Genomic DNA, 13,304 nt, shown 5'->3' with positions numbered 1-13,304 from the left:
CGGAGCTCTAGAAAAACGCGTCTGCTCGCAACGAGCGCTTGAGCCGAACTACTTAGAAAATTTTGAAAAATATACCTCGGATCCGATAATATTCAAATCAATTTTTCTCCTATAAAAGAAATGCTACATCAATTCCCAAAACATCGTTAGAAAGCTTATTTTCTAAGCTTCCTTTTGAAATATTTTTCATTTTTACACGGTTGACAAAGTGTAAGAAATGAGTAATTTTATGATTTACTCCAAAGGATTAAAAATGTTGGTCTCTAAGAAAAAAGCCGAAATCCTAACATGTGTAAATCGTTAAACTATTCGGTAATTTTTTCGGTAAAAAATAAACGAACATCGGTAAATCGATTCTTTATTTACCGATGTTCGTTTATTTTTTAACGAAAAAATTAACGAACAGTTTAACGATTTACACATGTTAGGATTTCGGTAAAAAATTACCGAACTCGGTGATTTCCGTTTACTGTGTAGCGTTTCCCAAACTTTGTATGTCTTTTAAACATAGCTAAGGACAGGCGCGGTCCTATGGGGGGGGGGGGGGGGGTGATCGGGGTGATCACCCCCTCAAGCGGCAAAAATCCGTTACAAAATACCCGCAAAAGCTCTAATTTCTATAAAAAGTTGGAACTTTTCTTAGTAGATGGACCATCCAAATTTAAAAATTTTCCACTCCGTGGGGGTGTTTATTCAACAAAAAAGTTAATTTATCATTTAAAAGGCTCAATATTGAAAAAAGTCGGTCAAGCAAACTCAAGCAGCTGTAACTTAGCATTCCCTGGACTGAATTATACCAAATAACTTTTGTTGATAAGTTACTCAACAAAAGTTTGTTGAAAATGTGAAAGAAAGGTGAAAATGGTTGTAACACTGAAATACTTGAAATATTTGTTCTGCTTTCATCATACATTTATTGCCTTCAATTGCAAAATAAGAAATCAGGTTCTGAATCACAGTAAAGATTCTCTTTCGCGAGAATTTTTCACCTTCAATTAATCCACCATTCAAATATGAATTATAAACTTAAAATTAATAACCTATATTATGAAATTCAAAAACAAAAATTCAAATTTTAGATTTGATTTTATATATTTCTGTTTGAAATGTATCACATCAAACATTCATATTATGGATGACTATGCAAAAATACAAGTACTGCCAAACAGAAATCGAATATAAAATATTAATAGTAAGAGTTTAAAAATCTTCTCAAGAGATTTCAGCAACAATAAATCGAAGAAAGAGATTACGTTTTATGACTTTTGCGTTTCCTATGATTTTTTAAGTGCCAAAAAGCAACACAAAAGTATTTATATCAGCTGTTTCAGGAATTGATGTTGGAGATAGAGATTCAAATTCATCTCTAGAACTCAAAATCTGCATTCAAAACTATAATACAAGAAAACTTAATTTACATTTTCCGAAGTGCAAAGAATTTGAAAACTGATTTCAACTTATTTAGGAGCTCTAAATGCAAATTTTAATTATTTTTTCAGCTCCTTTTTGCTGTATACATTTTGAAAATACAAGGGTCATTGGAGAAATTTGTGCACTTTTTAGCAAAAGTGTAAAATATCAAAAAAAATTAGAAAAAAGATATTAACTTAATGATCAATTTTCATAAAGACTGTGAGTAATTTACCATGAGAAAAAATTATAGAAGTAAGCATTTTGTAAAATACGAAGATTATCTAGACCAAATTCGTATTTTTCCGGGAATTTGTTACTTTTTAGCATTCTTCCGTCTGACCTGCATCGTTGAATGAATAAAGGATAATGTAAAGATTTAACATATTTTTTGTTGTTCAGGTTAGTTTCTTCATCAATTATCATTGATCGATTTCACTCTGAACTGCTAAGTTTTAAAATTACTCGATGCCATAAAATTAGAAGGGAAAAAACAGACAAAAAAATCAAGTTTGAGACGCAAAAAGCTTTCAAAATCAGTTTGCCACGGTTTTAATTTTTCCCTTGTAGTTAAAAGTATCTTCTTATCATTCCACTATTTTTTCGGCAACAAGGCATTCTATCATGCAAAACAGTCAGAAGATCTTTTAGTGATTTTTAACCAACACTCCTGGATTTCAAGATCTACAGCAATTATGTCACCGATACTCCTTTCAGCTTATCTACACAATAATATTGAAATTTTAATTTAAAATTTAGCTTAAGGTTTGATATTATTAATCTGAAAGCTTGGCTATTTCAATTGCAAATTATTGAGACTGTTAAAGAAGAATATTAACATTCAGAATTAACCCTTCATTTCATAATTTGCTTTATAATTCAAAATTGTTTAAAAAATTGGAAATTATGTGAAGGTGAACAAAGATTTATAACTTTTCTTTGTAATTTATTTGTTGTTATACAATTAAAATTGAAAATTTTGAATGAAAACTTTAAATTCAAGAGCAAATCAAATAAAATTCGGTTCCAGAATTTAGAAACTAATTTTGATAATCGTTTTTTTCTACTAATTTTAAATTTAAAGTCTTGATTTTATATATTGTGTTTCCAAATTTGAAAATTATAATACTAAATTTCCAAATCACGATTCATTAAAATACCCCAATGAAGAATTCAATGCCCGTTAGTTATGTTTGTTAATTTGTTTATCGGGCTTATCGGTGAAAAGCAAAATACTTCCGATAAATTATAAAATATCAGGTCGCTAATATTAAGAAGCTCAGGCAAAAAATTAAAATAACTTGAATTTTTTTTCTACGTGTCATCTCTCATTTTTATTGGAAAAATTTCATTTATAAAGAGAAATTTTTAAAACAGCTCTTAAAGTGACAATTCTAAAATACCAGATATACCTACAAATAAAAAAAAAATATCAACATTTTTTTCGCAGTGGTTATTATAGAATCGCTGGTTGTTTAATACAGGGATAGCCCCCCCCCCCCCTCCTCCCCCCGTAACCTCTCCCTTCTCCTTCCGCTCACACAAATGATAGTTTTTTCACCAGATATTAACGTTCCTTTATATTGACTGATTTTTGAAAATTGGAAAATCACCCCCCCAAGAGCCTCTAGGACCGCCCCTGGCTAAGGATCTAATAATTCGAATGCAAGAAAAAATAGCTGCATATATCTGCATCCTACAAAGTTATAATCAAAACAGAAAATGGGTAATTTTTAACCATTTTTGAAAATTGAATGTTTTATGTTAAACATCATTAAGGAAACATTGTTCATAACGTGCAGGAAGATGATTGTAATTGATTGTGACCAAAAGCTACGATAGAATTTTAATATCTGTAGAAATAACTGAGATTTTTTTAAAACTACTTTTTTTCCCAAAAATTATAAAATTTTAATACTGCAGTTTTTGGCGTATACTCTCTAATTCCTCATACAAAACTGAATAATCATGAACAAAAATACCGTGAGTGGTTTTGCTTTAATCTCTCAAATATTTTTTGTAAACACAGAACTCAAAAATATTCACGCGTTTCCGAAATAAGTTTATTTAAACAAGTATTGTTTCAAAACTGCAATTTGACGAGTTAATGTTCCAATTTTATTGTCCTTTCTGAAAATCCATTTAATTTCTAAAAAAGTTCATAAAAATCAAAAATATATTTTTTGCCGCCTCATAATATGGGGCTGTCCCATAGTGCCTTGGTTTAATCGCTCCATCGCTGGAATGTGGAGGAAAACAATATCAATCGTCTATATTGAAAAATAATTTGCCAAATAGAATTTACCTTGCAACTCCGTCACCGTCATTGTTGAAACGACAAACAGTCTTCATATGCAGCGAAAAAAAAATGACAAAACAACAAAAAATTCAAGTTTGACAGATCGATTGGTGGTTTTTCAGCAATGCAGATCACGTGCTGGAAAAATCAGCAAGACGGAGAATGTTTGATAGTTTTCAGCAAAAATTTGGATTGCTGGACGTTTTCAGCAATTTTTTTTGCTGGAAATCGAGGCAAAAATTTACTGTGTAGTAAAAGTTCTTACGTGAGCATAAATCATTTAAAATGAGCTGTATAGTATGAATCTATAGATTGAAAGCAATCACCTGCAAGTTCTGTTTCTACTATTTTATTACAGAAATGTGCTAGCAAGAGTCATTAATCTATGCTGTAGAAGGAATAATTAAATTATTAGTATTTTTTTTTCAAAGAAACAATGTTTAAGAGAACGCATAAGAGTACAACGTATGACCGAAATTCGATCTCATGACCATTGGTATAAAAGAATGCAGCTCTTTTTTTGAACTGACAATTTTTGTAGTTATTAAAATTCTAACGGTTTCAAAAAGAAAAACTCGGACAATGTTCTTCTGAAAAAAAAAATAAACAAGAAAATTAAAAATTTCAAAAATCACAAATAAATTTGATTGATACCAATTAGAGTTTATAAACTATTAGTTGAACAATAATAAGTTGCTTATTCTTGATTAAAATAAAAATATTTTTTGATGAAGTTGTCGAGCGAGACATTGTAAATTTTCCTTCCCTTAAACCTGAGACTGTAAAAAGTGTACAACCTTCTAAAATGCCTTAAATATCTGTTTTGTGTTGGTATGCATTAAATGGCATTAGATCATTAATGGGATTAAGTAATTAACCGGTGCTCAATTTGTAATCTACCTGTCTCGTTAATGTAACCAACACACAGTAGTTTTAGCCGATTAAGGTGCATGAAATTCCTTCATGCCTTCACTCTATTTGGATGATGCACCCATTTTGGAATCCACCTGATTAGATAAGACAAAGTATTCAGCTCAGCCACTTTAAGATCGGTGGCAGCACCAGAGTCGGCACGACTAATTAATTGACTAATTACCGGAGCCAAATTGATGATGCTGTTGTTGCACTTAGTTTGGGAAATCCACCCATCAGACGTGACTGAGCTACTTACTTGATCGTTTGCCGTCATCTTGATAGTTGGAACCTTTTTTTCCGGTTGTCAATATTTCACGTTTGTGATTAAAATCTTGGGACACGGAGACACAAAGGAAGTCTCGCCAAATCGATTCATCATCGATCATTAGGCCAGTGACATTTGAAAGCAAAAAGAAAACCTTTCTCTCCATCTGCTGGATATTTAAATCGAGATTCGATCAGCCTCTATCCATCTGCAGCCGTCAATTTAACGTAACAATTATTGCTGTTTACCGACAGACACAATTTTTTTGTTATGCCTTATCAAGACTCAGGGCGAAATAGTTGATGGAAAATGACAATCATCATCTGCCGCGAAGAGACAAAGAACATCGTCATCGTTTGACGGCAGAAACAATTCGAAGTGAGGAGAAACAGACTCATACAGCCATGTTCTGAAGATTGAAGATTGGTGCAGGCGCGCAGGAGGGTTTGTAATCGAGCTTCAATTTGACCCATTTTAATGATCGAGCAATAAAATGAAATGGAATGGAACTTGTGCTGGCGCGCGACTCCGATATCAGTATGTTTTACGTAGTGTAAGATGCGCGCGGGAGAGAGCTTGTTGTCATTTTATTGGCGTCATCACAACACAGCCAAGACCGATGGGAGATTCTAGAGTCAGCAACTTTTTACAAAAGTTTTCCACGAAATTTGCTGGACGAAACGGTTTGGCTTTCAGTATTCTTATCAGTTTCAATATAATTTATCTGTTCAAAAAAAAATAAAACTAAACACTCACCAAGTTAGAAAACATTGAATAAAAATTTAAAGCACTTGGATGCTAAATTTTCTGTTGACTCTCTTCATCATAATGGCGACCGTCAAAAATAGTTTTACGACTTATAACGTGGATGCACGTTGTGCGTTCCAATAAGTAGTAGGGTACTTCGATCCTAAATGTTTCAGGAGAAGATAAAATGATTGTGTTTTGATATTTTTTGATAATAGCTTTTAATAGTTTTTAAATTGATCAGTTTTAAGTATAATCGATCTTTCATAAATGACAAACCAATAAACCTCCATAAAAATCAAAAGCTGACTTTTAATAATTTACTACCCTTCATTCAATCAAGGACTCAGATATTGCCCAGATATTCATGTATCCAAGATATAATGCTTTCAAAAATTGAATTCTACTTACAATTTATAGAACGAATATGAGACGGAATACTATGTAAATAAATAAAATAATTACAATTTATAGAAATTCAAAAAAAAAAAAAAATGATTAAACTTCTTCTCACATCACTAAATAAGGTCATTGAATATTGGATATTAAAATATTAATTCATTCAACAGCTTAGTTTTTTTCTCGAGGGATTTTAAGCGTCTTTATGGCTTGTTCATCCCGAAGTTCGTTGAAGACTGCGAAAGGATTTGACTTACGGTTTTAAAAATATCAAAGATTTGATTTAGTTTAATTTTTCTATAAAACTTCATCAACTCTCCTTTTTTTGCAGGATTGAAAAAAAAATTACAAAATGAAAACTTCCATAACTTTTTTCTCAGAATTCAAAGTTACTCGCGGTCTCTCAGAAAGTTGATCATTGAGTAAATTAGTATTTGTATTTTAAAGTTTTGTCGAAAGAGTACGCAAATTAATTAACTAATTTTTTAACCTAGTTTTTAAAGTTATCTCGAAATCTAGTGCTGACAAAAAAAGAATGATATTTGGACTCAGCAACTCCAAATAAGTAAAAATCCGTTTTGAGATTCCTTGCACCTCGGGAAATGAGAATTTTTTGTCTGGTGTAATGCTATTTTCAGAAATTTCATTAGCAAATCAAGCCAAACATTGATTAAATTAAATTGATTGAATTGAGTCATTTTACTTCAAAATAAGCAATCCACATTGCCAAGAATTTCATAGTTCAGCCTTAGAAAGCCCATACCATAGGTAACTGAATTAAATTAAGAAAATTTATGAAATTTGTAAAAAAATTCTAGAACCAAAAATGTAAACTGTAACATTGACAAATCTGGTTTAAAATCTGTGAAATTATGAATTTTTCATGAATTTGGAACCAATTATAAAAAACCGTTGATAGGAAAAAGGAGGCTTTACGAAAAATATTAAATAAATTGTAGAGAAAACTTTTTCGAAAATGAGCACAGAAAAAAATCGCTATGGTCAAGCTCCATGAAACTTTTCAATGGAAGTGATGACAAAAAATACCATCGCATCGGTTTTTTTTTTCAGAAAACAGTTCAAATCTTTTTACGAATCTTCGAAAGACTTTCGAAAATTTTCGTTTTTAAAAAGTTCGTCGCCACGCTCATTTTGACAGTTTTACTAGCCAGCCCCAAAAATTTTTCGGAGCGATGAAGTAAAGAGAAAAAACTCCAAAATTTGAAACGTGTTGCTAAACTGAGCGGGTAGAGCTTTTTTTAATAAAAGAAATGGAAGCAAATGATGTTTGCTTTTTGTAAAAAAAGAATCTTCGCTTAGCATTTCAAATCTTTAAAAACATTCAAATTATTGAAAAATGATCCGGAAAAATGATTCTGCCAATTATTATTAACTAAATTTTATTTTTAATGCGGCCCGCCGAAAGAATTTCATATTAAAAGTGGCCCGTTGCTTCAAAAGGTCGCTCACACCTGCTCTATTCAGTTTAAAATTTAAGTTCTTATCGATACTTTCAAGATCTATAACCGAAGTTGAATAGAAGGCTATTAAGCTTTTATACAAGACTTAGATTTTTTTTACTTTTTGCGAAAAAAAATGGCAAAATAAAGAGCGTTCGAATTTTTTTAGTTTTGAAATCTTACGCCATTTTTATTACTCGATCTACTCTCTCTCTTAATGAATTTCAAACTTACTTGAAAAATTTGCATGCTTGAAAAATTGAACCTAAACCTTCCTAAACCTTTTAGATGAAATAGAGATTTTCACCTAGACCTGTTCAAAGTAGGCTGAATAAAAAAAAAAAGTAAACATTCAACCAAATCGATGTGCATTTAACGATTTTTTCTGCGTGCGGTAGGTAATAATAAAAGCAATCTTTTATCCAAACATTGGGTTTGGTAATTTTATTTCAATAATATTTTAGATTCTTGGTACATACTTCCAATCATGTTCTTAGTTGTTCAAACTATCGACGGCAAAGGACACAATGAACTAACTGCAGTCCCAACAAGATGGGTGGGGAAAAAACCCACAGCTTCATGGACACTTTTACGTTAAAATGTTCTTTCCTCATCCCATTTTTCTTCCAATCACCGGCGACGGTAATAAAACAAACCAATTTTTTTTTTATTTTTGTAAATAATTCATTTTTGTACACAAACTGAGACTGACTTCGAAAAAACTTTTAAGCGAATGTTAACAAACCATTTGGAAGTTTTGACACAACTTAATTCGCATTGAAGTTCTAAAGAAGCCCCGCATGGAACCAAACAGTTCGAAAGAAATTCCACACGGAATCAAAAAGTTTCTGAAGAGTTCCGTATGGAACCAAATAGTTCTCAAGAAGTTTGTAACGAAGCTCGATAGGCCGAATTGATATCCAGACTTTTTAAGATACTTAGAACGCACAAATATGTTATATGCTACTTGTTTGGACTTTTTTGTTCGTTAAAAAGTCCAAATTAAGCACTTAAGGAAAACGAATCTTATTTTTCGCGAGTACTTTTTATTCAGCCAAATGTGAACTTAAAACGTGAAAGATTAAGTAGCTGTGTGACTTAAGGTTACTTGGGTCGAAGTTTGTCCATTGGTATATGGTATCTAATAAAAAGTTATATAGCAGTTTTTGTAGTAGCACAGAATTCATCCTTAACAAAACTATTGGTATTGGTCATTTTCTGAAAGAATCCAATTCGTAAACATAAATTTCATAAGACAACTCCCTTCCCAAATGTGGATGCATCAAGCTGCCAGGAAAGCCCTCCCGCGATTCAGTTTGTGTACGTATATGTACCTATCTGTCTGGTTTGTAGATTTCAATTTAACGTAAACTTATCCATATTTGGACTTAAACTTTCAAACTCAACAACCGGCTCACCTCCAGTCGTTTGGTTGATCTCGCGGTTTTCCCGAGGAGCTGTTGATCTGACTGCTGCCGCTGCTTCTCAAACCTTCCCTCATCACAGAATTCGGATTTGAATTCATAACCACCGCATCAGGGTGGCTTGGAAACAAAGTTTTTTCGAAGACAATGTTTGAGGCGATGATTTGTTTTCACTTGGAATCTAAAGTACAAATCTGAATCTGGGTTTGACATCTGATCGATGTAGTTTCTTAGTACATTGAATAGCGTTTCATTGGAAATTTCTCCACTTTAAGCCACCCTAATGAACGGGGGATTCAGAACAGTGCAGACCACGAGACCTGCAGTTGTCGGGCACACCGCCACCCAAAACCTGTTTTCATTGATAGTGACGAAGCTCAGCGTGAGTTGGGCTGAGTTGATCGCGCACATGTTTCAACTTTACCGAACAAATTGGTTAGAAAATAATTGATTGCAAATGAAACCTTCCGAAAGGGTAGCTGTAGGCGATGTGAAGAACATATCTTAAGCTCATCCTCGCAGCCATCGATCGGTACCATCCAAAGACAACATAAATAGACGAGTCAGATCAAGGATTGCTGCGATGATTGAGAATACACAAACATACAGTCGTTGTTGATGTTTTTTTTTCTGGGATTCTGCAACGATCGGCCATTTTCCCTAATATGGTGTCTACCATTGATCACCTCACTGACACTGGCTGACTGAACTGCAACCAGACAACTACTTGCGAGGAGTTCCGAGGACGATCAGTTGAATATGGCGCGGATCCCATGGTTCTCGCGTTCTATGCATGTTGTGATTCATCATCACAAATTTGGCACTGCTGCCGGTTGGTGGGGCTTTGAGACACCCAGCTCAAAACGGAATTCAAGTAGCGCTGTGCGATCCAATGACAGGTTTGTTTGCGACTGACTACTAACTAAGTAATAGTGGCCGCGGCAATGGGGTTTGAGTCACATTTTTTTTGCACCCATTAAATGGGGCAATTGTGAGAAACAGCTTAGGTGTTCGATAGCAAGATGTCATTCACCTAAAATGGAGGTGCCGCGTTGCCGTCGCCAAGATTAGGAATAAATCAAAATTTGCTTGAATAGCTTAATTTATGGCTGTTAGAAATTCATTGAGCTGCTCTACAAAATTTTGGCGATGACTGAGGCAGGAGAAAACATACCCGGTGTCATTTTTGGAAACTTGTTCGATGTCTTTTTTGGCTGGTGATAATTTACTTTTAACATTTTTCGAAAGTTAATGGAGATAAAAAAGTTAGAGCGTCTATCTAATGGCGATAAAGAACAAAAAAATAGTAAGTATGTACATCTTTTTCGGATTGAAAAATAATGATTAACGGAAATCTGTCGATGGTTCAACATTTTTTAACTTTCATCAAAGATAAAAAGTGAATCGAAAGAACTTGAAAGCATATAAATTCAATCGATATGAATCGCAATTTCATCTGCATAGTGAAAAGATCGTATAAAATGTCGTCGTCAGTTTAAATCGGATATGATAGAAAGTTCGCCATGTTTATAAATTTTGAAATGATTCTGCTCCCACGCGGGCTTCAAGTGAGAAAATCATCTCCAGATCAATATCAAGATCAGGATCAGGTCAGAATTATGATCAAAATCAGGATCAGAATCGCTATAAGGATTAGATCGGAATCAAGTTCCGTATAAGGACCTAAGTTCATGTTTGAGATCACGATCAGCATCTACTGTTAGGTTACAGATCGGATTCAGGATCCAGATCCAGAATCAGAAGCAAAATCGATAACGGAATCAGGATCATGGTCAGGAAGGATCCAAATAAGCATCAGGATTGATATCTGTCAGATCCAGATCAAGTTTCGGGAATCAGGAATTTTGTTGCAGATCAGATTAGAATCAGGTTCAAGTTACGTGATCATGATTTTTGTTATACTTGTATCCGTAAAAGTTTCTGTTTCAAGCAGAATAAATTAAAATGATAACGACTTAGCTAAATCCGAATACTTGACTTGAAAATTTTCAAATTTTCAACAAAATCCAGACAAGTTTATTAAAAAAAAAAAAAGGATGAAAATCCTCATAGAAAGAAAAATTGAAAGAGAAGTTCTTGAAATATTATCAAGCTCATCAGCTGCGTTCAAACCGTATTTAATATTTCCTATGAAAAATTGGTATTTATTCCGATGACATTCAAAGATTTAAATAACCAAAAAAATTTGAACTTTTTCCAGCAACCGGGCCGGCTGGATTTTTCTCTAGTTTTGCTTCGAATATCCGGGAAATCAGCAATGCCCATTTTCTACGCAACCGCTTTTACTTTTTTTAAAGATCTGTTTGTTTAAATGCAACCCCAAGGAAAACCACACGTTGGGGTTTCAAAATTCGATGGTTGGTATATTTATCGCACACATATCCCAGCAAACATTTATGAAGGTATATCGCAGGAACATCATAATTATTTATAGAATTATACCAGTTAACTTTTTGGAGACATATTTACGAATTGACGATTTTGGGCATTTAAATAAAAGTTAGGAGAATAGCAGATTTTTTTCCGTGTAGCAGTTCAGGATGACTCAACTGCTAAAACATCAAACTGACACATGTCACAACAAAAGAGCGAGATGGCTACATCGCCTCAGATGACGTGGCCCAATCAGATGCATCGGCTTTGCCGATCTCCAATTCAGGCGGAGTTTATATAAGGCCTAAGCACCGATTGGCCGGCCTCTTTGATACCTTGGAGTTCGCGTCCGAAGTGTCGTCCAATCGTTGTGCGCGCATTTTATCCCGCCAACATCCGTTTCCGCCAACCAAGTGTCGATTCCGATTTGGGACCTTGGTTATTGTTTGAGTGCTCAGTTTTTTTAAGCGAAAGGCACGGTGCAACCAAAATTAAGTGCCCGCGACTCCAAGAAGATTGGACAGCCGTCCGTAACCATACGGCTCAGTACACGCCGTCCGTCAACATACGGCAGGACATTCCCGGCCGTACGACAACCTACGGCTCGGGAAAATATCGAGAACTGCGGTTCTTGGGTAGCTCCAACAGTTACCGGATAACAACACGAGGTCAAGGCAACTTCCGCCATAACGCTGGAGGCAGGCAGAGGGCCAAACGACATCACCGATCGTTGGAGAACTGGGCCAAGTTCACGCGATCCCACGTGGTACCACGGCAGCGATCCCCGGGGCAACGAAGTGTCCAGCAGCAGCAGCAGCAGCAGCAGCAGCAGAGATAAGCAGTGAGTCAAAAAGGGTTTTTTTTTTTTTTATAATAAATTAGATTTGTTTTTTTTTTTAAGTTTTCTTGATTTTGCTCAATATAATTAATTTTAATTGCCCCTTAAAGATTGTTGGTTCTTTATTGCGTGCACCGAAAAGCCTTAAATACGGGTTATAACTGGGTGGGAGGTAACGACATCGAACAGGTGAGTGAGTATTTCCCTAACTACGACGAGCCGACCCTGAGATTGGCTGGAGTCCTGCTAGTCGAAGGCCTAGTTTCAAGTATTATTCATCATTATTCGGGGTGGAAGTAAAGAGAGACCTAAAAGGAGAACCTAAAGGAGTAGCGATTTTACCTGTCCTGTGTATCTATAGGCGAATCGACCCAATGTGCCTATGGAGCTAATGTAGGGGCTTGACGTGCCTTGGAATATAATTCGCAAGAGAATTTACCCTCAGGATGAATACCTCGGCATTGATCAGGATAGAGAGATGCAATCCTTCCTTTGGGTGTACAGTTTTAAACGATTTCTTAGTTTTGTGGCTTTTGAAAATTGAATGACAAATTCAAAAACAGTTTTTTTCTTAGTTACTCTTTCAACGCAAACATTCAACCTGAGACGTTGAACAGAATCATACCTAAACCTAGCTATAGTGTAGCGACCGATGTGCTGATTAGGTGACACCGAATGATCTCTTTCAAACTATTGAAATGACTTCATCGGTTGATAATCTGTTATTTGCCACTTGCCGCCGCCATACGCGTCTCAATACGTAGAGAAGGTGCTGCTGTTGATTCGCGGAATCCTACGAAAGCTGCCGACGACAAATAGTAGATACCTAGTAAAAAACCTCGTAGGTAATAATAATAATGACGCCGAAGGTCAACTGCCATATGAACTATAGTCAACCGGCTGCGTTTCTATATAAGCTTGCTCAGATTTGCTTCGATGAGAAGGTTTCGCAAAACTCAACAGTCGGCTGATGGCAAAAAGTGTGACGTTTGACATCGGTTCCAGTTATCATTGTCCGATTACGATATGCTTTCACAGACTCTTGATCTTGACTGGATCAATTCCGCTGACAGCTGACTGGCACTGACATTTGTCAGGTTCATAAATTTGGAAAAAACTGTACAGTTATACTTCAAAAGGAATCATTCCTTCG

At 34.8% G+C, this 13,304-nt stretch overlaps 1 protein-coding gene across 1 annotated transcript in view; it reads left to right on the top strand.

The window, feature by feature from the left end:
• LOC129753686 (uncharacterized protein DDB_G0283357-like) overlaps positions 1-12,151 on the top strand; it is a 58,568-nt gene extending 46,417 nt beyond the window's left edge. The window contains exon 5 of the mRNA XM_055749531.1: positions 11,829-12,151. Within this exon, the coding sequence (XP_055605506.1) occupies positions 11,829-12,151 (323 nt within the window). The remainder of the gene's footprint in view (positions 1-11,828) is intronic.
• Positions 12,152-13,304: the final 1,153 nt, after the last annotated feature.

The sequence above is a fragment of the Uranotaenia lowii genome, chromosome 3 (assembly GCF_029784155.1).
Source record: "Uranotaenia lowii strain MFRU-FL chromosome 3, ASM2978415v1, whole genome shotgun sequence".
Lineage (NCBI taxonomy): Eukaryota > Metazoa > Arthropoda > Insecta > Diptera > Culicidae > Uranotaenia > Uranotaenia lowii.
This window is presented reverse-complemented; position numbering and strand designations above follow the sequence as displayed.